This window comes from Ailuropoda melanoleuca, chromosome 1 (assembly GCF_002007445.2).
Source record: "Ailuropoda melanoleuca isolate Jingjing chromosome 1, ASM200744v2, whole genome shotgun sequence".
Classification (NCBI taxonomy): Eukaryota; Metazoa; Chordata; class Mammalia; order Carnivora; family Ursidae; genus Ailuropoda; species Ailuropoda melanoleuca.
Window position 1 is genome coordinate 118,347,427 of NC_048218.1, and position 26,413 is coordinate 118,373,839.

Here is a 26,413-nt window from a genome sequence, read left to right on the forward strand (position 1 = left end):
GAGGGGCTGTGGAACTGTGAGGGTGGCCGTGGGAGCGGAGGTGTTACCTCTCCCGCGCTGTAGCTCCGGAGTCTTTGGAGGTGCTGTCGATGTGTCAGGTGATTGGGAAGACGGCCGTTCTGAAGAGGGATTCGGGGGTCAATGAAAGTGGTAGCTCGACTGTTGTGGTCCACGAAAAAAGACTGCAGATAGACCAGTAAAAAAAAAAAAAAAGCACACTGCATGAGAATAAGCCAGAAGGAAGTCAGTAACGTAAGGCAATGCCACAAGGCTTGGTCTTCATGTTTACTTCTGTCCCTCCTTTTTATCTACTCAAAACTAGACGGAGGACTTGGGCACCCTGCATCCGTTAGCTCAGTAGTTGAATGAAACACCGCCAGTCATCGATAAACACTTTACATTGTGGACTTACAGAGCCATGATCATAACATTTTATTCACCATGGAAAATAAGAGAAATAGAGCTTTGATATATTAAAATAACACTAGTAATAATTTATGGAGCATTTTATTTTTAAAATAGAGTCTGTTGTTTTGATTATAGAATTAGCACAATCTCACTGAGAAGAAATTCTTAAAAGGATAAAAAAGTAAGAAGAAAACCAAAATTATGGGTAATGACCAAAATATTTTGGTAACTTTTTTCCCCCCAGTTTTTTCTTTTCCTATGCAAACATACAAAGATCTACATATTTTCCCCACATTGGCACCTACAATTTTGTTAGAAGATTTTTTTCACCTATTATTTTATAAGCATTTCCTTAAGTTATTAGACATTCTTTTAACATAGAATTTTAGTAGGTATGGTATTCGGCTTGAAGGATGCATAATAATTTCAGTATCTTCTGTTATTGGACATTTTACTTTATTTCTGTTTTGAAAAGAACGCTTCAATAAACATTCTTGTCCATAAATCTTTGCAGCATGTCTGACTACTGCACATGTTCCGGTATGTGACAAAAGTTATTCTTTAAACCTAAAATTAAAGAAAATTGGTACCTTTTCAGAAAAAAAAGCCCTTTTGTACTACTAAACAATCTTTCAAATACTGTCTTGAACAAAATGTAATGTTTGGTGAAGGTGACATCCTCTTAAAGACCTCAATCAATGTTCATTTTAGACACATTTAGATGCCACCTGACAGAAGTAGTTAAAGTCAAATACAGATTTAAAAATTTTTCTTGGGAAAGGTATGTGCTTATAATTCCAAGTATTAGATGTCCTTGTAAACAAGTCTCTTTTGTTAAAGAGCTCTATAAAAAGCTATACAGGAAGTGGTTTCATTATGGAGCCCAAAAGATAGCCCCACAGTACATAGGAGATTAACTCCCCTAATTTCATGTGAATCAGTATCAGTGACTTGCAGTAAAATTCCCAGGACAGCATTCCACACAGATTTCAAAAAGGCCTGTATGGGGGCGCCTGGGGGACTCAGTCGGTTAAGCGTCTGCCTTTGACTCAGGTCATGGTCTCAGGGTCCTGGGATCAGCCCCTACCCAGGCTTCCTGCTCAGTGGGGAGTCAGCTTCTCCCTCTGCCTCTTCCCTCTGCCTGCGCTCTCTGTCTCTGTCTCTCAAATAAATAAATAAAATCTACCAAAGAAAAAAAAAGAAAAAAAAAGAAAGCCTGTATGCCCAACCATTTGGATGGGACTGAAGATGACGGGCCCTGAAAAACTGGGTTAGATGGTTCAATAGCGACACTAGTGATATTGAAAATATGAGTAAAGAATCTGAAGAAAAAATGTGAGTGGAAAAAAAACATTAGTCAACATGTTTATACAACATGAGATTTTAAACATACAAGTACAAGCTGAAGTCCGTATTTGAAGGTGTCTTTTTATTTTTCAGGTATATGCTTGCAAGTTCAGAAATTAAAGTTAAATGGGTTTCTTATATTTGTGCCTATGGGGCAATTCTTTAGTATGAATTCCTGAAAGTTGAGTTAATCACTGGGCTAAAAGTTAGAAAAAGTTTGCTTATTGGTCCATATTAACGAATTACCTTTCTGAGCACCGTCCAGATTTATCCTCTCACCCTAAGTTCGTGAACACTTTTCATGGCCTTTACAAATGCTGGGTATTGGAAAGACCTCTTTCTAATGTTGAATGGTGAATGATGCTGAATTATTGTTTGGCCAGGGGAAGCCAAACATTTTCTAATCATTTTATTGGTCAGTTTCTTCCTTGGCATATTGTTGACTTTGTTCCCTTTTTTGTTGTTAATGTTGTTGGGATGTTAAGGTTTTCTTATTAACTTAGAAGTGTGTTTAGTTACTCCTCTGCCTTCAAATAGCTTTTGATTTTTGTTGGCTTTGTTTTCCACTGCACAGAATTTTTTATATTCCTCTGTATTCAAATCTCTCAATCATTTCTGACCAGAGGTCAGTTCAATGCTTAATTATATTTTTCTAGCTTTATTTTTGGTGCGTTGTTTCTGAAACTTCTTTCAGTATGAATGTGATGTTGTAATTCAATTATTTTCTCCAAGAACCTATTTTTCCAAATCATTCATTCCCTATCATTTTTTACATATAAATTCTTATAAATACCACTGTCTGTTTCAGGAATCTTATTTGTTCCAATGCTCTGTAGGATTTTCATTGTTCCAATTATTAATGTCTGTAGGACAAGTTTCCTCTCATTATATATCTTTTCAAGATTTTCTTAAGGATTCATGTCTGCTTATTTTTCCAGGTGAACTGATCTTTTTTTTTTTTTTTTTTTTTTTTTTTTTTTTANTTTTAAAGATTTAATTTATTTATTTGACAGAGATAGAGACAGCCAGCGAGAGAGGGAACACAAGCAGGGGGAGTGGGAGAGGAAGAAGCAGGCTCACAGCGGAGGAGCCCTGATGTGGGGCTCGATCCCACAATGCCGGGATCACGCCCTGAGCCGAAGGCAGAGGCTTAACCGCTGTGCCACCCAGGCGCCCCGAGGTGAACTGATCTTAATTTTATTAAGTTCCAAAATAGTTCTATTAGGCTTTTGACTTTTTATTTTTCCAGGTGAACTGATCTTAATTTTATTAAGCTCCAAAATAGTTCTATTAGGCTTTTGTTTAAAGTCACCTTAAGACCACAAATGATTTAGAGAGAATTCATTCTTTATAATAGTCATTGTATCCTTTCCCATTTCTGACCATAAAATGACTGTCTACTTAAGACTTTTTCTTCTCAGTAAAATTTTGTCGTTGTCTTCCTGAAAGACACATATTTTTGGTTAAGGAAGTCTATAGATATTCAATATTGTCTGTTGCTATTCTGAGTACTTCTTTTCCTGTAATGTTTGTAACCCATCATTCCTGCTAGCCAGGAAAGCTATTGTTGGTATATTCGGTTCGTGTCTGCTTATAGTATTAAGTCCTCCTATCGAATAAAGGACACTCAGGTATATCTTCTTTGATTTTAACTTGCAAATAATGATAATTTTGTCTCCTTTATAAGGGCCCTTTTGAATTTCCTTTAAGATTGGTAATAACTTCTAGAACAACATTAAAGAAGACGTGGCAGCTACAGTCTTCTTGTTCTTGATTTTGATGGGAAAACTACTAGGGTTCAATTGTGAAATAGGATGTGGTTCATTCCCTATATTAAAGGAGATTTTAGGGGCGCCTGGGTGGTGCAGTCGTTGGGTGTCTGCCTTCGGCTCAGGGCGTGATCCCAGCGTTCTGGGATGGAGCCCCACATCAGGCTCCTCCGCTAGGATCCTGCTTCTTCCTCTCCCACGCCCCCTGCTTGTGTTCCCTCTCTCGCTGGATATCTCTCTCTGTCAAATTAATAAATAAAATCTTTAAAAAAAAATAAAGGAGATTTTATAATGTCATCAAAACATATTTACATCCCTAGTTTACTAAAACTATGTGTTATTTTTAAAATATAAATGTGTACTTTTTTTTATCATGTACTTTCATAGCATTTTTATAGCATTTCTTAAAGTGATCAACTAAAATTTCTCCTATAAACTATTGGTTAATATACAACAGATGACAGATTTACTAGTAGTGAAGGAGCCTTACATCTTTGGGAGAAAACCTATTTGATTGTGGTGGGTCATTATTTTAATATAGTGTCTAATTCAACTTCATTTTTTTTTTTTCTAGAGAGAGCTTGTTGCATGTGTGTAAGTGAGTGGGGGAAGAAGGGGGCAGAAGGAGAGGGAGAGAGAGAGAGCCTTTTAAGTAGGCTTGATCCTGAGACCATGACCTAAGCCATAATCAAGAGTCAGAGGTTTAACTGACTGAGCCACTCAGACCTGAGCCGAAACTAAGAGTTGGTCGTTCAACCAACTAACTGAACCACCCAGGCAACCTTCAACTTTACTTTTTAATATGAGCTTTTTGGAACTCAGGTGAGTTTTGCCTACATTTTTTTTTAAATCAGATTTCCCTACTCTAACTTGTATTCCTCTGTGTGTGTGTGTGTGGTGTGTGTGTGTGTGTGTTTAATTTCAAGCAATTTTATCACCCGTGTAGGTTCACGTATCCACCATGGTCAAGATATTGAATGGTTCTCTCACCACAAGGATTCCTTATGTTGCCCCTTTGTGTCCTGCCCACCTCCCTCCCTTATTCCTCCATCCCTCCCACCCCTGATCCCCAGCCAATCACTGATTCATTCTCTTTTCTGTAATTTTGTCATTTCCAGAATATTCTATAAATGGAACCACACACTATGATTGCTTCAAAAAATGAACTATGCTGTTTGTATTTTTTCCTACATTCTGGAATAGATTATAAGATACCTGGGACCAGGCAAGAAATTCATTGTTGCATTTCCCAACTTATTCCGTTAAGTCCATTCAATTTTTTATATTTCTCAAGTCAGTCTTTAAATCACATATATAAATACTTTAAAATTGTCCATTTCTTCTAGATTTTCTAACTTTGATTCCAAACTTTTATATAACTATATATGCATTTTCTTTTTAAAATTTCCCTGCATCTCTCATAACTCATTTCTTGATTTTATTTACTATTTTTTAAAAAAGATTTTATTTATTTGACAGAGAAAGACACAGAGAGAGAGGGAACACAAGCAGGGGGAGTGGGAGAGGGAGCCCGATGCGGGGTTCGATCCCAGGACCCTGGGATCATGACCTAAGCCGAAGGCAGACGCTTAACGACTGAGCCACCCTGGTGCCCCTATTTACTATTTTCTTTAGATTGATTTATATCTCTTCTAAAACAAGTGTCACATTTATTTCTTATGTTGTTTTCCAGTTCACACACTTCTGGGTTTTTTATTTTCAAATAAATTTTGAAATAAATTTTTGCTTTAATTACTGTTGCTTTTTAACCTTCGCTAAGTTATTAATTTGAAAGCTTATATTTTAATTTTTTTTTCTTGTTTGGTAATGAAAACCAATGTGCTAATCCTTTGAGTACAGTCTTTGTACATCACATGTTTATTTAAATATGGGTCACATGCATTTTCAATAATTTCTCAATGGTTTCTAGGTCTCGAATTTATTTAAAACCCAATAGTCATGAAGAGCATTGTTTTGAATCTCCAGTTGGCAAATTGTTTTTCATGGTTGTGTTTAAATACATACTCATTGTCATGCAACCATCACCACTATTCATCTCCTGAAATTTTTTATCTTCTCAAACTGAAACTCTGTACTCATTAAACATCAACTCCTCATACCCTCCTTTCCACAGACCCTGGGACCCTCTATTCTTTCTGTTTCTATGAATTTGATTATTTTTGGATACCGCATGTGAGATAAAATATTTGTCCTATTGTTTCTGACTTATTTAACTTAGCATGATGTTTTCAAGGGACATCCATGCTCTAGTATGTGTCAGAATTTCACTGCTTTTTAAGGATGCATAATCTTCCATTGTGTGGGTAATACCACATTTTGTTTACCCACTCATGTAACCTCTATTCTTTCCACCCTTATTGAGGTATAATTGACAAATAAAAATTGTATGTAATTAAGGTCTATGTAAGCTCTATTTTTAACAAAAGAATATATTTCCATTAATGCAAAATTATATTATTCAAATTCTGACTTATTTCGTCTCTCTATCAAACTAATAGAAATAAAATTCATTTTCTACAATGCATTTATTTCATTTCCTTTTGTATTTCTCTTTTAATTTTCTTTATGTGATATGATGCTATTTGGCTCATAAGATAGATGATTATTGTATTTTTATTTTAGATGTGCCTTTGATTTATATAAAATCTTACTTTGACTGCATTTAATGGTCCTGAATTTGAACTCTCCTTTCTATGATATTAATATACCACCACTGGTTTTCTTGTTACCGTTTCACATTCTATTAATATTTAATCTTTTATTTTTTAAACTCTCTGAATCATTTCTTGGGTATGTCTTTTAATAAGCTGGATCTGTTACCAAATCTGAAAGTGTTTTCCTTTTGGTACATAGGTTTATCCTAATTCCACCTACCACTATAACTATTATGCTTGGCTGGACTTTTGTTATTTTATTTTTATTATTTCCAATTTCTTTGCTTCCTGGTGGATTTTTGGGATATTTTGCTTTGTAATTTGTATTTTGCTTGATTTTATTTTTGTAGGAATTTGAAACAGAAAAATCTTGCTTTCAATGGCACAAGTAGTTGCCTGTTAAGTTGATCAAATAACTATACTTAGCCTTTGTTTTTCAAATTAAGCAATTGGACTCCCCTTACATTCAACCAGGAACTTAGCACAACTTCCTTGCCCTGTTCATCGGCCCTGTTCCCTCCTTCTTGTCTATTTTATTCTAGGCTAGGAATATGATTCAGATAGTTCTTATACAATTATTCCATTTTTCTTATACATATTTTCCCATATTTTATTGAGTCTTTTCCAAAATATTTTAAAGCATTTTAACAGCAATTATTTACATTTATATTCATATATTTGATTTAAATATTCACCACCATAGTCCTTTTATACTATGATTTCCCCATTATTGATTTCCCGTTTTGCTTCATTTGTGAGCCATCTGGAGAATGGCTTTTGGTGTTTTCTTTGGACAGGCAAAAGAGTACAGTGAGCTCTGAAATCCTGCACGTAAGGTTGTTTTTCTAGTATTTTCACACTTGAATGACACCCATTTGTCTGGATATAGAATTTTTGGGCTGTAATATTTTCTCACCAGTTACCTGTACTCCTTGTTCTGTGGATTTCTATAGTTGAGTTTCATGGATGGAAAATTTTAAGCTTGTCTGATTTTTGTTCTTTTTAAGGTAACTTTCATGTCCATTTAAAGACATTCTAGAGTATGTATACATATAGAATTTTAATTAATTTTACTATAACTCAGTGAGCCCAATTAATCTGCCTACCTGAACAATTTATTTTAGAGCACAAAGTTTTATTTTCAATATTTAATAATTTAATTTTTATATTTAGAATTTAATTTTTGCTGTTGTCCCTATTATTCTGGTTTCTTCTTTAGGAACATCTGTAAGTCATTCATCCAACAGAGATTTTAACTGGGCCCTAATTATATGCCAGTAACATTATATGCCAGTAATTATATGCCAGTAATATTCTAAGCTCTTGGGGTTCCCAACAATGAACAAAGATCCCTGCTCTCAAAGAGCTTGGATTTCTGTTAGGAGAAACAGACAAAACAGTAACCCTAACAAATATATAACTTTCATGGTGGAGCCCATGGGTTGGGGCTCTTGGGTGCTTTTGGTATTAAATTGAGTGGTTAGGGTAGGCCTGGCTGAGAAAGTGAAAGTGAGATACGCTCTTTTTGGTTTTTACTTTTTTTTTGTTTTAACCTTTCCCTCACTGTTTGCAAACTGGTTTCTTCTCTCACTTTGGGGGTTGTTTCCATGTTTTCTCTCAGTGATTTCATTTTATATAGCATCGGTTCGGTTTTATTCATATGCTAGAACATTTTGTTTTCCCTTGAAATCTTAAAACGTTTATTTTCAGCCCCCTTTTTCTTTAAAAAATTGTAGAAGAACATTGAGTGTGAGACTTATTCTCTAACAAAATTTTAGTTGTACGGTATTAAGGGCACAGTGTAGAACAGTACTGTTAACACAATGCTGGGTAGCAGCTCTCTCGAACTTACTCATCCTGTATAACCGAAACTGCACCCCTTGAGCCCCCCATTTCCTCCTGCCCCCGCCCCCGGCAACCACCATTCTGCTCTGTTACTCTGAGCCTGTTTCAGATACTTCACGCAAGGGGAATCATGCAGTGCTTGTCTCTCCGTGACTGGTTAATTTCACCGAGCATCATGTCCTCCAGGTTCATCCACACTGTAGAAAGTGCCAGAATTTCCTTCATTTTTAAGGTTGAATACTGTTCCATTATATGTATATACTGCATTTTCTTTTTTTAAATAAGTTTTTGAATTCCAGTGAGTTAAGACACAGTGTAATGTTAATTTCAGGTGTACAACAGAGTGATTCGACACTTTCATACAACACCTGGGGCTCATCACAAGTTCACCTGATAATCCCCATCTCCTATTTCCCCTGTCCCCCACTCAATTCCCTTCTAGTAACCATCAGTTTGTTCTCTATAGTTAAGAGTCTATTTCTTGGTTTACCTCTCTCTTTTCCCCCCTTTGCTTCTTCATTTTGTTTCTTAAATTCCACATATGAGTGAAATCATAGGATATTTGTCTTTCTCTGACAGACTTAGTTTGCTTAGCATAATACACTCTAGCTCCATCCACATCCTTGCAAATGCCAAGATTTCATTCCTTTTTATGGTTGGTAATATTCCATTGCATACACCACATCTTCCTTATCCATTCATCAGTCGACGGACACTTGGGCTGTTTCCGTAATTTGGCTATTGTAGATACTGCTGCTATAAACATCAGGGTGCGTGTATCTCTTTCATTTAGTATTTCTGTATTCTTTGGGTAAATACTTCGTAGTGCAATAGCTGGATTGTTGGGTAGTTCTATTTTTAACTTCTTGAGGAATCTCCATAGTGTTTTCCAGAGTGGCTGTACCAGTTTGCATTCCCACCAACAGTGCAAGAGGGTTCCCCTTTCTCCACATCCTCACCAACACCTGTTTAACACTAACATCTTAACGAAAGAAGAGGTTACTCCAAAGACACTGTGCACTTCCATTAAGAGCAGCTCTATTCCCATACGCTTCTACACGCAAGTTTACAAACACATCTTTTTAAAAGTTTTATTATAATTCCAGTTAGTTAACTTACAGTCTGTTAGTTCGGGTGTACAATATTGTGATTCAGGACTCCCATACATCACCCAGTGCTCGCTCCTTAATCCCCACCACCTGTTTAACAGCCCCACCTCGCTTCGTATAGACCACGTTTTCTTTACCCATTCATCTGGCAGTGGACGTTTAGGTTGTTTCCATATTCTGGTTATTGTGAATAACACTTCAAGGAACATAGGAACGCAGGTATGTCTTTGGGATTTTGATTTCAATTCCTTTGGGTATACACTCAGAAGTGGGATCGCCAGATCGTATGGTAGTTCTGTTTTCTCACATCTGCTTCTTCTCAGCTTTTTTTCTGCTCATGGCTGCTTCTTGCTCAACAGAAATCATGGGCTCCTAAACCATCCTGTGTATAATAAGCAGGTACCTTTTACATTTTTCTGTTTTCTGAAGAAGATTATATTTTTTTCTCAGATAGAGATTCTGTTTCCTTCATGTAGTAGTACGTCTTCATAGGCTCCTTTTTATTTTGCTGTTGTGTGTTCATTCCTTATTAGAGATTGCCTCTGCTTCATGCTGTCCCCGCCCCCTGCAGCCCCACCCCCTCTCTGGATAACAAGCCTCCCCCCTCACTCAGGCCTGAAAGCCACTTAAGGTCCACATCCAATTTCTCCTGAAGTTGGCAGAAGGCTGTGACCTCCTTTCTCAGACTTTCAAGACAACAGATGAGTCAGATGCCATTTGGCCCTTCGCTCCGTCCTCCTGAAGCGGTGCAACTCTCAGAGTACTGTCCCCTGTCCCCCTTTGTGGGGATGATCACGCATTCGAAGACATCAAGCAGCTAGCCCTGGGCCTTCTATTCCTACCACGGTATACACTAAAAACAAAGGCTCGTCTTTGCACGTGTCAAGAAAGCAAGAAGCAGATTGGCTAGAGTGAGGAACAAGAAGGTGATGTGGCATTCTGGAATCTTCTCTGGCCATCCAGGAAGATGTCTTTTGCATAGAGAGCTATTACCACCCGATTTTTCAGTGAGTGGTGTTCCTAAAGCCCAGGCTCCCGTGTAGCACATTCTTTCCAAGTCAGAGGGGTGAGTCTGTAGGATATAGTCCAAAAATGTTTTTCTCAACCTAGTCCCCCATCATCGATGGGCGTTAGCAATGAGGTATTCTTGTATTTTCCCCAGTTGCCAGTCTGATGTTGGGTTGTTTGCGTGGATAATTCCCACAGCATCAAGAGTAAGAACAGCAGGTATTACTAATCTGCTGTATTATCACGGATTCCCACATTCACTTATTTACTCTTTACAACTGGCTATAAATCATCAAGGCAATAATAATTACTGCTACCTTAGGATGAACAAAGTGGGGCTCCGAGCAATAAAGGGACTTGCCCACAGTCACGTGTTTATTTTTTTATTTTTTATTTTTTTTAAAGATTTTATTATTTATTTGACAGAGATAGAGACAGCCAGCGAGAGAGGGAACACAAGCAGGGGGAGTGGGAGAGGAGGAGCCTGATGTGGGGCTCGATCCCAGAACGCCGGGATCACGCCCTGAGCCGAAGGCAGACGCTTAACCGCTGTGCCACCCAGGCGCCCCGGTCACGTGTTTAGAATGGGATGGGGTAGTCCTTGAACACGTTCTCCACTATTTTCCCCACTATCCTCCATTGTTCCTCTCTATTCTATGGATTGTGATAACACATTTCTCATTTAAGGCTACTCCCCCCCGCCCCCCAACTGAGGCTAAAGCAAGGTGTGTACATTAGGGTGCTATTTGCATAATAAACCATGATGACCCTTTCTGTTCATTGATTCATACTCTTGGCAACTGAGTTAAGTAATAAATGTAAATACGGCCACCACAGACCACTGAGATGAGGCATGTGCATCCCACCCGTGATGAGATTTACTTTCTGTTCTGGCTCAGGATTTATTTCCCACCCTAACACACAACCCCAAGTCCTCAGAGCATAAATCACTGTCATTCTCCAAGTGGAGGACACAACTGCTAAAAGCGAAGGGCCTCGGGAGCAGATTCTGGCTCTGGAGACTCTTCTACTATACAAAGCACGCCCCTCACCCCCGCCCCTCTTCCAATTCATCAGCTACACAGGAGCTGGTCACACGGACAGATTGAACTCACAGACTGGTGTCAGTGCACATTCCTTCTCCACACACTTCAGACAGTCCAGGTACTGAGACATGCTAAGGGGTTTGTGGGGAGGAATTTGTGGTTCCCAGGGGACAGTGGTGTCCTATCAGCCCGCTTTAGGGAACTGTGGCACATTCAACGTCACAGAAGATAGGACCTGTGTAATGCAGGTGCCCACTGAGATATGTCTACCGACAAAATTTCTGATTTTTTGACCCTAAAAGAGGGAGGGATTCTCTCTACCACAGATCATAAAAAAGATTACACAGAGACAATTCTTTAATAAACTGTGTGGCCTGTCCTGTAAACACATTGATGTACCTGGTGGTGATGAAGAAAGAACATGTTTGCCGTAGCGAACTCAGCTAGGCTTCTAAAGCATCCCTGGGCAAGATCAGTTTTGGCTATGGTCACACAAAGGCAAAATGCAAGCCAGGAACATCATGGTCACACAAAGGCAAAATGCAAGCCAGGAACATACCTTGCCCGTTTGCCAGGCTGTTTTAATGAGAACTGAAGGGTTATTAGGAAAATCACAACAAGTAATCTAATAATGTCATTCCCAGTTAACTAATAATTTCATTCCCTGAGAGTTGGCTGTCTAAGGAGGCAGAACAATAGAAAGGTCATTGAACAGATTCTGGTCTCCATTTCCAAACACGTAGGCAGTAATTCTCCACCGGGCATGATTTTGCCCTCCAGGGGACATCTAGCAAGATCTCAAGTTGGTGTGGATGTTACTGGCATCAGTGGGCAAGAGGCCAGGGATACACAGGATGGAAACACTTCTGTGAATAGTTACCCCTCTCTTCCTCCTGGTGGCTGATGGCACATCTCTGAGACACAGACTTTCCTGTCCTCACTCATTGCCCCCCTCACTTTCTCATGGGTCTTCTTCAGATAAAGAGCCCGTTTGATGAAAGGCCACACGTCAGTCCCACTCACCTTTCCCTGCTGGTCCGTTTTGATCTCCCAGCCCCGGGGCAGTTCCAGCCGTGTGTCTGCAAACATGTTGATGAAATTCACCAAGTCGCGGTTGTGCTGGTAGCGCTCGAAATTGCGGGCGTCCCGCCGGACTTTCAGAATCATGTGCTTTAAGCAGGTGCTACTGGTGAAGGCTCGGTAGGCACCCTGAGAGTGGGTCAGGGCGGATTGGGATAGGGTATTTTGGGGGGGGAGGTAGGAAAAATACAGACCAAGTACGCCTTGAGTGCCTTAACGTAATGTTAAGCTGATTGCTAACACAGTGATTTATCATGAGCATCGAGGGGGAAGACTCAGAAGGGGAGATCTTGCTCAGAAATTATATGTGCACTGTAAACACACATGGATCTGTTTGATCTGTATGGGTATTTCCTCAGCCTTGGATAGCGTCACACTCCGGGTGCATCTCAAAGGCTCCTCTTCCCCTCCTCCCCAGTCAGCGCTAGGCTGGGGTCTCTTGAGTCTCCCTCTGTTACTGGGAACATTGCTCCTCTCTCTTCTCCCTGCGTCCTTCTCTGCCTGCACCAGTCCTCCCTTGCTCCGCTTATGTGTCTATAACAAGGAGGATTGATTTAGGGTCCCCAGGGATTTAAGGCTGGACTTCAGAGGTCTGTCACCAACTTTTGTGTGTGGAGGGGTTGGAGATGAGAAGAAAGGAAAATGTTTCAGGAGTTTCCAATTGTGCCAAATGATGATTTTATGGTCCACAGGGCTGGTATGCATGTGGTGAAAGCAAACACTGCTTGCGGCCAGAGCAGGCTGGCGCAGTGGCTCTTCCTGGCCAGGGCCACCTGGTGCCCAGTGCTTGAGGGCATCAACATCTGCCATCCTTGACCCCCTTTGTGACTCACCCCTGTACCAGTGGGCAGCTGCTCTGGGTCTAATAATGGATGTCCCAGAGGCTTCTCAAATACAAACTGCTAAACACTGGTCTCCCCAGCCTCAGCCTCTGTCACCTAATCAAATAATTGCACCTGCTAATGCAGATAACCCTCCCTCAGGTGCCCAAAGCAGAAAGGACTCAGACGCTCTGGAGTCCTCACCCTTGCTTGCCTCCATCACAATGGTCCCCCTTTCCATACTGCCAGGCCCTTCCTTAGGGTGGGCCTAGATTTTCTCTCACTTGTGAGCTTGGATCAGCCCCCAGCCCGGTAGCCCCTCAGTCTTTGCCCTTCTCACGGAGAAGACGTTTAATCAAACACCGGAGCCTGTAACACAAATGCTTAGGGCTGCTCTTGGTTCTGCCGCCTTCTGAAGTATAGCTGGGCTCCTTTTCATGACTTATCTGGAGTTTTGCTACTTTTTCTCCATCCCCTCTTCCCACCTTTGCCTGTCATCACATCCCACACTCAGAGACCTAACCCCAAGCCCCTTCACAGCTGTGTCCTTTCTCCCTCTCCCGGGAGCTTCTGCCCACCCACTTCCTGGTCAATCCAGCAGCCTCCTCCTCGGGGATGCTCCCCTATGCTGTATGTCCTGTGTTTCCAGAGCATTCTGTTCCTCCCTGAGGTGGGGCCCTGTCCTGTCCCGTCAGAGTGGTCTTTGTATATGTCTGTGGCTCCATAAATTGGGGAGCTCGTGCTGTTCAGGTGTCACACTGTCTCCGTGATGCCAGCACCAAGATCTGCATCTGTCTACAGATAATGTTTGTCAAATGAAAGAATTAATAAATATAGTGATAGCATGTCATCACTTTCTTAAAAATACAACCCCCCCCCACCAACCCTATACATGTAAAAATACGAAATTTACCTTAAGCTTGGTACTTGAACAACTAATTTCATTAAAGGGAAAACTAGATCTTTATCTAAGAGAAATCTATTTTAAAATTTCTTTAATGAAAGTGATTTTATAAAATGCTTCAGGCTGAGGGGAATCTGTGAACTTCATCATCTTGTTCCTTTAAAATTTTAACGATGATAGAAACACGTATTTGTTTCCAAGTGACTTTCACGGATATTAACACATTTGAGCCTCACAAAAACATGGAAAAGCAACAGCGTTGGCAAATCCAGCTTTTCTCCTTTTTGGGAGACTCACAGATAGTAAAAAGAGTGGCCTGAGTGGTTTGGTTTTTGTGTTTTCAATCTTGCCCGGTTAAAATGCCATCCTTTTTAATCTATTAAACACCTTGGCAAAGGCGTGTTTTGAGTTTTGATGGAAGCCAGGTGGGCTCCCTCTGTGTTCTGGAACACTCACATAATTGGCATGCAGCACAGTGAAGAACTCGGGGTTGGTGATGAACTTCACCGCTGGGGACTGCAGCAACAAGGTGATTTTCTGTGAATTTACTGGAGAAAGTGACCCTTCTCTCCTCAGATCTGGAAAAAGTAAAGCAAAGCAAAGGATGCATTGGGAAAAAAAAGTCATTTCAAATACAGCACTTCACTCTCTACACCAGCACTGCGTCAGCTTTGACCGGACAGCTGGAGCAGACTGTTGTTCTGAATTGTGATCTGACCAGGTGTCACTGTGATAGGGACCTGATGTCATATCACTTTGTGTGGGTGCCAGTTAAGAGTCATTATCTCCTAGGAGCGCTCTGGCATCACTTCAGTTAGGCTCAAGTCCTCAAACATCTTGCCCCTTTTATGACAATGATGGTTTTCTTTTTTCTTTGATGAGTTGCTAAGCATAGTTTTGGTTGTTTGCAGAAAGCAGCACAATTCTTCCCCTCCCTGTATCCACACCCATCTGCACGAGACTCTGTTCTTCTCCCCTCATGGAACTGAGCTAGCCTGTGCCTTGCTTTAAGTAACAGGACTTGGCAGAACTTGTAAGCCAGGGTTGCAAGAAGTTTTTGTGTTCCCACACTCTCTTAGAACCCTGCCACCACTGTGAGAACAAGCTTGGGCTAGCCTGGTACAAGATGAGAAGCTCCAGGGAGCAGGGACAAGCCAGGCCAGCTGAGACCATGTCAGGCCCGCCAGCCCGCAGCTGACTGGGTAGCTGACTAAGGACGCATGCATGAGACCCGCAGCAAATGCAATTGCTCACCTGTGGGATAAATGCAAGGCTGGGAGTTTAAGCCGCTATGTTTTGGGATAGTTTGTTACACAGCAAATGCAAAGGGATCCAACACCAAACTCAGAAAGAAATTTTCTGTTCCTTTTTTCCTCTTGCTTTTAATTACTCGACCACTTGACCACATCTCTCTCGGAGGTCACAGAAATGAATACATAGAAAAACCTAAGCCAGTCGGTTCAGCTCGCGTATTGTTGGTGGGACTGTGTATGTGCACGAAAACCCACCGATCTGCATTGCAGTAGGGAGCGGGGAGAGCTGGCAGAACTGGTAGTCCTGCTTGCTAGCCCCCACTGTTCCCGGAGCATCCAAAGTGCCACCATTCAACCCAAGTCAAGAGAAAGTGGATTAGGATGACACTGTGATAATCTTATGTCATTACAGGTATAAAAAACTGAAGCCAGTCTTCTAGGCCTTCTGAATATTCTCGTCTGAGTTCCACTCAGGCAGATTCAAAGAAATGAAAAGCAGACCCCTGGCCGACGCCTGGCCTACAGTAATAGGAAAACAGTCTCAGGGGCAGAGTGCAGAAGGCAAGCTCACCGGAAAGCCTCTTTACTCCCAGGTTGCTCCCTCAAGGGGGAATTGTGTTTTATTCTAAATGCACACAAATAATTATTCCAATCTTGTCAGATAGCTTCTTTGAAGTAGACTAAATTTTCATTGCATGTTTTATTTATAAGTGGAAAATTCTTAGGACACCAACAAATAAATTCACTCAACAAGAAATGATTAGGCCACTGAAAAAATGGCCTTGATGCACAAGTAGGAGTTTTCTTACTGTGAATTCACGTCTCTTTTATGTTCCTGGTGGGAAACTCCTGTCTGTTTCTCACTGTTGGCACCAAGCCTCTTTTCCCTCCACCCTGACTGGCCTCCCGCATTTCACTGCTCTTCTCCCCAGGACCCAGTGCACCGCGCCATCCCCCAAGGCTGGGGCGGATGTCACACTGTCACACTGTCTCCGGATGCCATCCCAGGAGACGCAGGTCCCCTCCTCCCATACCTAAGCTTGACTGAGAAGATTCGGCCTCTGAGTCGCTCCCACCGCCTCCTCCACTGCCTCCTGCCGGGACCGGCTCACAACTTTGGCTTCCAGAATCTTCTTCGGGCCTCTCTGTTGCGATGGTTCGCTGAATATTTTGGTACCTTTGCATCACAAAACGGAAAGACAGGAGTTAACCTTCGCTTCTTGGCTTGTTGGGGGCTGACCCTCTGAATCAGGTAACTGGAGAAATCTGTAAAGAATTGTAAATAAATGCTTAAAATTCCCGCAAGATACCAAAACAATTGGCAAGGCAAGTCTGTCCAGATGATTGGACTTTTTGCTTTGTAAACTGTGAGAAGTTTCAAGTATGGTGACTTTTACCCATTAACATGAATAACTAGTCACAAAAAACAGCCCCTGCCTGGCATTAAACTAAGCCAGACTAAGTCTACAATAATGGTTTGGGAAATAACTTAAAATGTTACAACTAAGATATCAAATCACTTCTCCATTATTGTAATGATTCCACAAACCAGAGAATAGTTCTTCTCACTTCTTTGTATCTGACAGGTAACTGATACCACTGGCAGGAACTGTGGAAATATTATATACTAAAAGCACACTGGCCAACAAATGAATGTTTCCTGCTGATCTGAAGACTCATTTTATTTTTCCTCCCATGTTGAGGACGCAGCCAGTCCGCCGGCCAGTCAGTCACCTTCCCAGGTACCTACTAAATATTTACTAACTCGTCCAATGTGCCCAGGCTCTGGGCTGGACTTTCAGATCCAAGTCAGGACGAGAATAGGGTATCACGCTCTGAACACACACCGTGGAGATAGAACAAAGAGGGGAGTGGCATGTAAGCCATGACGCTAACAATGTCAAAAAGCTGTCCTGAAGCGTAAGACACAGACGAAGAAACACATAGACGCATATATTTTGAATCAGTATGAACCCTTCGGGGACCTTGCCGGGAAAGAATGTAGAATGACATGCACAGAAGAAGCTGGGTGGTGGAACCAGGATGTGTGGGCCTCGGGCAGCAGGAGGGCACCAGCAGAAGGGGAGGCAGGGAGCACTGCCAGGGTGCCCATGGCCCAGTTCGAATGTTATTCTCTAGGCATGGCTTCTCCAACTTGAACTGGAGCGGAATCGCCGGCAGCCCCGTGGAAACACAGACAGCGGGGCCCCACTTCCAGGATTTCTCAGATTCAGGAGGTCTGGGGAGGGCGGAGGCAAGGATTTGCGTTTCTAACTAGTTCCCAGGTGAGGCTGATGCTGCTGGTCCAGGGACCAACTTTGAGAACCGTGACTTCCACCTAGATGGGGAATGGCCTGGAGGAAGAGAGCATGAATTGGGGAGAGCAGTTGGGAACCAACCACTGCTATAGTCTAGGCTGGAAGTCGTTAAAGACCTGGACACACGCAGGGGTGGCGATCACGGTGGCTCTGCGAGCATGCTGCGGGGGGAGGGGAATGCCCACACACGGCAGGGACAGTAAGATCTCCTGTCTCTGCTCACAAAATGCAGACATTCCCTAAACCTCCCTGCCTCTGAGAGCCTATTTACGCTGTATTTTATAGGCAGCTGCCCAGCTGTGTCCTTCCTCTTTGCTCTACTTCCCTCTGTCCAAGCAGCCTCTTTCTCCTCCCCCACATGACCTCTCTTTTGCCTAATGTCTCAGCCTACCGAGGCGTATGACCAGGATTCAGCTTCCCTTTTCCTCAAGGCACAGCAGGAACGGGAGAAGGAGCTGAATTCAAGAGAGACTTCGCTAAGTGAAATAAGTCAAGCAGAGAAAGACAATTATCATATGATTTCTCTCATCTATGGAATGTAAGAACTAGGAAGATCGGTAGGGGAAAAAAGGGATAAAGAAAGGGGGGGTAATCAGAAGGGGGAATGAAACATGAGAGACTATGGACTCTGAGAAACAAACTGAGGGCTTCAGAGGGGAAGGGGGTGGGGGAATGGGAAAGGCTGGTGATGGGTAGTAAGGAGGGCACGTATTGCATGGTGCCCTGGGTGTTATACGCAACTAATGAATCATCGAACTTTACATCAGAAACCAGGGATGTACTGTATGGTGACTAACATAATACAATAAAAAAAAATTTAAAAAAAAAAGAGAGAGACTTCGTGGCAGACTTTGAGTAATTTTACATGTAGCCTCAACACTTGGGGCCTATCTGGATGTGAAGGTTGAAGAAGGAGGAGACAATCATGAAGGTAAGTGAAGGAGCCCACACTGAAAAGGGGCACGCAGGAGGACAGGCGGGGCGGGGGGAAGATTTTGGTGTGGATTTGGACATGTTGACTGGGAGGTCGCTGATTTCATGCAAGTGGCAAGTGGCAAAGGAACGCTGCTGTATGAGTCTTGTGCCCAGGAGAGAGATACGGGGTGGAGGAAGAGGTGTGAAGAGGAGGTGGAGAGTGAGAGGTCCGGAGAGCAGTGAACACCCAGGTCTCCAGATGCAGTCCAACATGGGGCAAGGGGGCCATATCATTGCAGACAAGGTCTGCTGTGGCAGGGTTTCTGAAGACCAGAGACCTCTTTCTTTGACCTCAAAAATGAATTTTTTTTTCTCAAGTGTGGTCTCTAGACCACTTGCAAGAGAATCAGCTGGGCGATTGTTATAATCACAGAAATTGAAGCAAAATTGAAATCTGCATTTCTAAGAAGTCTTTCAGGTAGCATTACTTACATCTCGGTTTAAGAATCACTGGTTGCTTTCTTTAAGTTGTATTTTATCTAGAGAGGCTCAGCCACTCACTCCTGACACATGTCAGGAGACATCTTTGCCTGCAGCCATTACCATGAGGCATTCCTGAGAAGGCTTCTAATAAGAAAACATGGAGGGGGCAGGAATAAGCAAAGAATTATATAGAGAAATACCAATGTTTATTGACCATGTCAACACGTCTGTGGTCTGAAGGTTGTGGGGAAGGTGAAGGATGGCTGTCTGCCACCTGCCCCATCAGGGAGTGCCACCATGGCGGGAGGGATGGAGTGGCCCAGTGAGAAGCTGCCTAAGTGTGTAACCTTGACCAGGGGAGGAATGGGACAGCCACAGACCAAGGGAGCTGCTGTCAGAAGGATCCCCTAAATGACTCATGGCAAGCTGCATTTTCCAAAATTGGCTCAACAATATTTTTAGTCCTACGTGCTCTTCTAGAACATAATTACTCATCTATTAAGAGGTAGAATCAATGTTCCCTCCCCTTGAACCTGGGAAGGTCTTGTGGCTGCTTTGACTAATTGAGGATAATATAAGTGACGGTTTGCAGTGATCATGCATTGAGGCCACATGGGAAGTCCACGGGTAGGTGTTTTGGCTGACAGTCACAGCCAGCAACAACCTCCAGATATGTGGGTCACCAGCCCCAGGCACCCTCTGACTACAACCACAAGACAATACCCCAAGAGAGAACAGCTTCACTGAACCTAGTCAACTGTGATATATAAAAATGATATATAACAACAATGATGGAAACAATAAATTATCATTGTTTTATGCCCCCAAGTTTGGGTGGTTTGTTACTCTGCAATAGATATTAGAACAGGGCTCTGACAAATTTAAAGTTGTAGCCTCACTCTTCCTTCCCAAAGTGCAGTGACCATAGAAGAGAACTTCTATGAATCAATGCAATCTTATTTGATGATGAAAATGTCAGTAATTTCACAACCTGCTGTGTCCTCAGTTGGACTTTGGTTGCCTTGTGTCTTACTGAGCCAACAGCCTCAAATCCCAGGTACCACACCCCAGCCCTGGTCTTTGCTGAAGTGCAAGGACAGTTTGGGGACAGCAGGACACACAGCAGTTTGTGGACAGGTCACTCAGCGAGGGCAGGATCGCAGCCTCAGAAGCTCGCTCTGTTTTCAAGATGAGAGAGGAAGTCAGAAAGGTTCTCTCACATTTCATCAGGAATTATCCTTCCATGTCCTCCTCTCCCCCCCTTTTTTTTCCAGAAAAAGGCCACATTTTATGCTATGTAAAGAGTTTATGGAAATTGGTAAGAAAGTCAGCTGGAATATCTAATTTATAAATGAATACACACACAGGAACACACCAAACCAAACAAGAAAAAAACCTTCCAAAATCGAGCCAAACCAAACAAAAACCAACCACACAAGGCCCAAGACCATACAGTTCTCATGGGAGGGGCTACAATTGGTAAAAGAAAATCTCATGGAAACAAAAGTTGACCCTGCCTGTAAGAAGTGAAATGTAAGAACCAAAATACCAGGGGTACCTCTTCGGTCAACAAAACCACACCAAAAGGTGGGGTGGAAGTGAAGCCATTGTTGCCGGCAGAGTGAGCCCACAGAAGCACTTTAGAAAACATTAGGCATTGATACCAAATACCAAAACCATAGTGATCTCCCGTGGCCTGCTCTTTCGAGGATATAACCCCAAGGAAACACTACTATGAGACAATACTAATATTTAACGGGGCCTTTAGCCTTATCCAGAATAGTGATGAAAAGCCATAAGGAAAACATCCAGCAGAATGGCAAATTAAGTTAACGAAAGTACAATGCATTCATTGGAATACTAGACAATCATTTAAATGATACTCTGAGGCTCTCTAGTGATATGGAAATGCTTATAGCGTGGGAAGTGAGAAGAGAATATAAAACTATATATTATCATCCTAGCTACGTGAGGCCTATGCATGTACATGGAAATTCAAGACAAGATTTTTTAAAAAGGTAAACCCTGGGGTAGTAGAATTATATATACATCATTTTTTTTCATATTTCAAACTTCCATGTCTCAATAATAGAAAAATGTTATCCAAATAACTAAAAAAGCAAACTTGAGTTGATTATTTAAAGGGAGAATACATATTTGTATTTTCTGCTTGTTCCATAAATATCTATGAGGGTAAATTGAGTTAATTCAGAATATTCTGAAAGTGTAAGAATTCACTAGAGCAACTGTCTTACACTGAGTCCTGTTAGACGCTGGCACCACACCAGGCACCGGGAGGGGCCCCCAGCAGGACAAGGCAGAAGGTTTCAGTCACAGGGCTGTAGAAGAGATGACCACCGGCTCTCTGTGGAGGGTTCTGGGAGGATTTCGAGGACCACAGGACATTCTCCTAGGCCTTTAGCAGAGTGGAGATGTGGCCACGTGACAGGCAGGCAGTGAGGGACGTCTCTGCGGTAGGAGCGCATGGTCAAGCCATAAAGGCCAGGAAGGGTGTGCTGCATTCGGGGAGTGGCCGAGGTTGAACGTGGTCACCATAGGCCATTTTGTGCCCTCTGCATTTCTCAGTGTGCGTTTCCTTGCACAAACACATTTGACTTTCCTAATCACGCAGTCAGGAGTCCAGGGAAACTCCTTTGATGGGGTCCAGGACGGGCCACCTCAAAATACGCCATTCTGGCATGCTGATTATTTTGAATTAAAGTTACTTAAAAAACAACCAGTGCACAGGACATGCTGACCCTCCTCTGCTCTCCTGAAAGCAGAAAGTGAGTTCCCCATGTGAAGGGTACTCTTTCTGCACCTGGACAGTGGTAGGCGTCCTTATCGCCAGGGATAGGGAATCAGGGTCAAGAAGGCTGTGTAAGCAAACCTTACTCATCTTCGCTAATTTACTACCCCAAACCTATGTGTCTTGTCAATTCTTCACGCACAAAAGATGTTTCTTTGTCTAAAAGGTATCAAAGCTGCCTGCTTTTGGTTATTTCTTTGAGTCTCACGTTTCTGCGAGCTTCCATACATACGAAATTAAATTTGCTTTTCTCCTGTTCATCATTCTTATGTCGATTTAATTGTTAAGTCAGCCAAAGATCTTAGAAGGGGAGAAAGAAGGGTGTTCCTTCCCTACACCTTGCAACCCTGAGAAATATTTGTTTTGCTGTGAGACAGCGATTGTTGTAAATTCCTCCTGATAACCAACCGAAGGTTATCAAAAAATGACCCCCCATGAGAGATCACATCCGTGGTGGAGAAAAGACTGGCAGTATACTTTCTGTGGCTGCCTTATCGTGCCAAATCACTGAAAAACTCACATGCTTGAACGTATTAGGTTCAGATAAGGGCTGAAGAGCTGGGATACTTATCTTAAGGTTATCTGGCCTTTCCTAAGTAGGTTTTTTCACAAGAAACAAGTACTTTCTCAAGTTGCCAAATTCCTTTTCTTTTTATCTGTCCAGATGCATGCAGGAAATACCACTTACTGTTCTCCAAAGTCTGGCCGCCTCTCCCAGTGTGTTTAGCTCCACTGGGGAGCATGGCAATTTACACATTAAAGCCTGCAAAACTTCTCTAGAGGCCTGATTCAGGATGGATTTGGCCTAATTTTTATATTATACAACCTGAATATGATGAACTTTCGTGGATTTTTATGTCCTAGGTCAAGGTGCTCACTCCTGCTTCAATGTATTGTTTTCCTTTAGTGCTGGAAGGGTACCCTCCCACGGATAATGGCCTGGGGATGCTCTCCCTACTTCTCAGCCTGCTACTCGAGTTCAGCTTCTCTGCTCTTTCTGCCTGTGGGCTCTCAATCTGGTCTCTACGTAAATGAGCTTGCTGTGTCCGCCACATTTTTATTTACAAGAGTTTTGTCGTAATCACCACGGAAGCGCTCTCCTGTGGATTTTTGGTGCATTCTTATCTAATAAAGCTGGGTTATCACGAGTTCAGTAATGTGTTTTCTTTCTGTGGGAATGACCGTAGAGAAACGTACTGCCAATGAAAATCCTTCACGGTTCTCATTAATGGCTTTAAACGCTTGGCTACTGATGGAGAAAGAGTGGAAAAGTGAATGTCTTCCAAGATGCTAAAGCAATAACAGAATCCTGGGGATTTTCACCTAAGTAAGCTCCTCTGTGTACAACAGTAACCAGCACTTCAATTTGTTGCCTCTGTGTATTTTTCATAAGACTAAATTGTCCACTTAATTTTTCTGGCTGATCCAGTTAATTTCCAGTTGCTTATTCTGTATAGCTCCTCTCAACTTTTCCTTTATCTTATCCTAATGAGATGGCATGTGGATTCAGCTGAATTCAAGCCTGCAGTTTGTGGTCCTGGCTACTCGAAGTATCCCAAGGCTGCCATCTTGGCCATAAAGAAGCAGGAGGTCAGATATGATGTTCATGCTAGCTTACAGCATGAGAGAAATGCTATTTAGGGTCTCGTTTGCAGGTTAACAACCAAAATGGCATCTTTACAATTTCACTAGTAAGGGTTTAGTTTTTAGACAAAACAATTCTCAAAAACTGTTTTTGAACATGTTTTTTTTCTAAGAGGAAAGCTTTTTAGGAATTACTGAGTATAGAGCAATTAGGGGACCAGGTAGACATGAATACAGTGATGACACTGTTTTTTCTCCAGGCAGCTTTTAGAATTCTATAGAACGCATCCTTGGAATGTTTTCAGGGTTTTGAGTTCTGGGCCCATTTGAGAATCTCGTGACAGATATAGACCCGTCTGACAGAAAAATGTGCGTACAATTTCTGGAGGGTTCATGGAACAATGGCACCCTCAGCCAATACCTGGGGAAGAGGGTGGCCCTTCCCTTGGTTAAGAACACCTGTTTTTGAACACCTGCCATCAAGAAGTTCAGAGGATTCTCCATCTTTAAATGACACTCAGGCTTAGTTTTTCTCCTGTCACCAAATTCTCAATCTAGCTTTCCAAGTACCCACTATAAACGGGTTTCCTGAGATACGTAATTACTTCCCAGTTTCCTCACAGAATCTGAGCACCGAAGTGTAAAGGGCTTTCTCTGGCTGCCACTGTCCTTTCCCAGTGGTTCACAGGGGTTCCCTGCATATGCTGATCACCAACCGCCTGTTGAGTTGCTCCATCTGCTGGATGGACCCCGATCTCCGCATCCCATCAGGGGTGGCTGCTGCGGTCGGACGCTGCCAGGTGGTCGTGCGGTTTACGTGGTCCACATAAAAGACCCGGCCGTGGCTGTCAATGCGAGCTTCCCAGTCTGGTGTGTAATAAAAAGGCAAAAAGAAAAATCAAGGACAAACTACTGATTCATGGGCAACAGATACCACTGCCAGGTCCTCTGGAGGTAGAACTCCCCGTTGGCTACCTGCTGGAGGCCACGCACTGCCCACGGCACCCGCCATGACTTCTGAGGGACTAGGAGCCTATTGGACTCAGCTTCCCTTGAGCAGTCACTGTGGTTCCTCCAACATGACCTATGTTACAATTCTACTATTTTCTGAAGTGAAAGTCTGATGTTTACTTTATTTCTTCCTTTAACAATTTCCATCCTGTCAATCTTGCTGGCTACTCAAATTACAGTTGGAAGACTGGAAACATCCTCCAGTGAGAACTGACAGTCTGATGCCAGAGAATCCTTTCTTTGCTCAATCTGAGAGACACCGACTAGTCGGTGAGGGGATGATGGCTGTCATATTAAAACCACTTTTATCTACAGTTCTAAGATACTGTACCTGAAACTTCAGATGAGCTCTATTCAATACTTCGCAACTTTAATGGATTACCATTCCTCTTGAGGAAGAATGGAAGGATTTGATCCCTTCAAACCATCCTTTTGGTAGGTTGTGAGTTTACAGAGCATTTCCAACCCACCTGTGGCTGCCAAATATCTCTTGGCAAAACAAAACAAACCCAGTAACAACTATTAACACACATCAAGCTTTTAAATACCTCTTTGTGGATAAAGAACCATCGCGAACAGTAGAGGGAGCTCGAGACAAAGATAAATTCCTTTACCGCTCAGATTTCAAAACCAACAAACTAAACGTGGAAGCATGGCTGATACACTACGTAGTGCGTGGAGGGGTGCGGTGGGGTGGGGTGGAGAAGCCCTCAACACTGGGAGAGCTGGAAGTAATACGTACAGATCTGAGCTTCCCACGGAAGAGCAATGTCTGCTGTATAGCAATGGGCAAAGCTTTGAGAGTCCAAATGTGAAAACGTGCTGGAAATAACAGCTTCATGAGAAAGTTATGCTGAAAAATGCGTTAGACTGAGGAAGAAAAAGCAAAAATGACTGCAAATGGAGGAAAAACTATTCAGCCTTTTAAGTAAGAAAATCCATAGCTTTTGGGAGTAGGTCAGATATTAATAATTCTATTGAAAAAATTATTCAGGTAATGACATAGCAACTCTCAATTTTTTTTAAATGAAAATACCCCCAATATATTTGGTATATTAATGGTTTTATGTGTGGCTTATGGCTGACATTTACCCGAGGAATTGCCAAATAATGCCCAATGGAAACCAAGATACCAGAACACACCAAATCTACCTTGTCTAAGACAGACTGAAGGGAAAAATGTAGTCAGATTGTATAAATACATTCTAAAGGTGTTGATTAAAATTGACTACTAGATAATTCAGCTCAACTGTTAGTTGTAAATGTTAAATAGCTCACTGATGAAACTGTGTATACGTGTAACTACTAGGTAAGTAATCTTGATCCAAAAATTCTGAAATGTCAGGGATTCCCAAACTAGGAGCAACTGGACAATTTTTTTTTCTTGAACTCAACATGACTGTCATTCAACAAAGAATGAACATTAACCTTTGAAGAGTATTGTGGTATCTGGTTCAGTTGAAAAAACTCCTCTCAGCAATCCCTATGAACAAAAAAATATGCCAGGTCCCATGGGCACATTGCTGAGAAACTAATGCCCCCACTCTCCAGGTTCTCACAGGGAAGAAAGGGCTCCTTCAAAGACATAGCTCCAGTCTCATAAATTCTCCAAGGAAAACACTAGAGAATGGTGCAGTGCAGTGGTAATAACAATTCTCTCTATAAGTTTCTGTATTTCCAAATCTCTCGTGGAAAAGGATGGCAAGCCAGCCAGACAGCGCCTTCTATCAATCTATTAAATATCTAATAGTGCTAATTATAAATGCATAATGCTAAATTCTTGTAAATATGCAGAAAGTAATAGTTAAGTGTACTTAGAGATTATAAGCATGTTTTCTGGGTTGCTCTGTAAAGAATTTACTTCCACATATTGCATAAAGAAAGAATTTCCAAATAGAACTTCAGGCCTCAGCACATCCTGATGGACACGGCGCTGTGTTGCTTAGACAGATTCCTGCCAGCGATTACCTTTATGATGCTGGGGTAAGTTAGGGCAATTCATTTGTGACTGAAAGACTTAGCAAATAC

The 26,413-nt window shown here is 42.1% G+C and overlaps 1 protein-coding gene across 1 annotated transcript in view; it reads right to left on the minus strand.

Moving 5' to 3' along the window:
- The window catches only part of HECW1 (HECT, C2 and WW domain containing E3 ubiquitin protein ligase 1), a 436,289-nt gene that overhangs the window by 70,868 nt on the left and 339,008 nt on the right, over nucleotides 1-26,413 (minus strand). Inside the window, exons 13-17 of the mRNA XM_034640683.1 lie at nucleotides 24,091-24,241; nucleotides 16,300-16,442; nucleotides 14,469-14,590; nucleotides 12,231-12,416; nucleotides 48-182 (exon numbers count right to left, since the gene is read on the minus strand). Coding sequence (XP_034496574.1) covers nucleotides 48-182; nucleotides 12,231-12,416; nucleotides 14,469-14,590; nucleotides 16,300-16,442; nucleotides 24,091-24,241 — 737 coding nt within the window. The remainder of the gene's footprint in view (nucleotides 1-47; nucleotides 183-12,230; nucleotides 12,417-14,468; nucleotides 14,591-16,299; nucleotides 16,443-24,090; nucleotides 24,242-26,413) is intronic.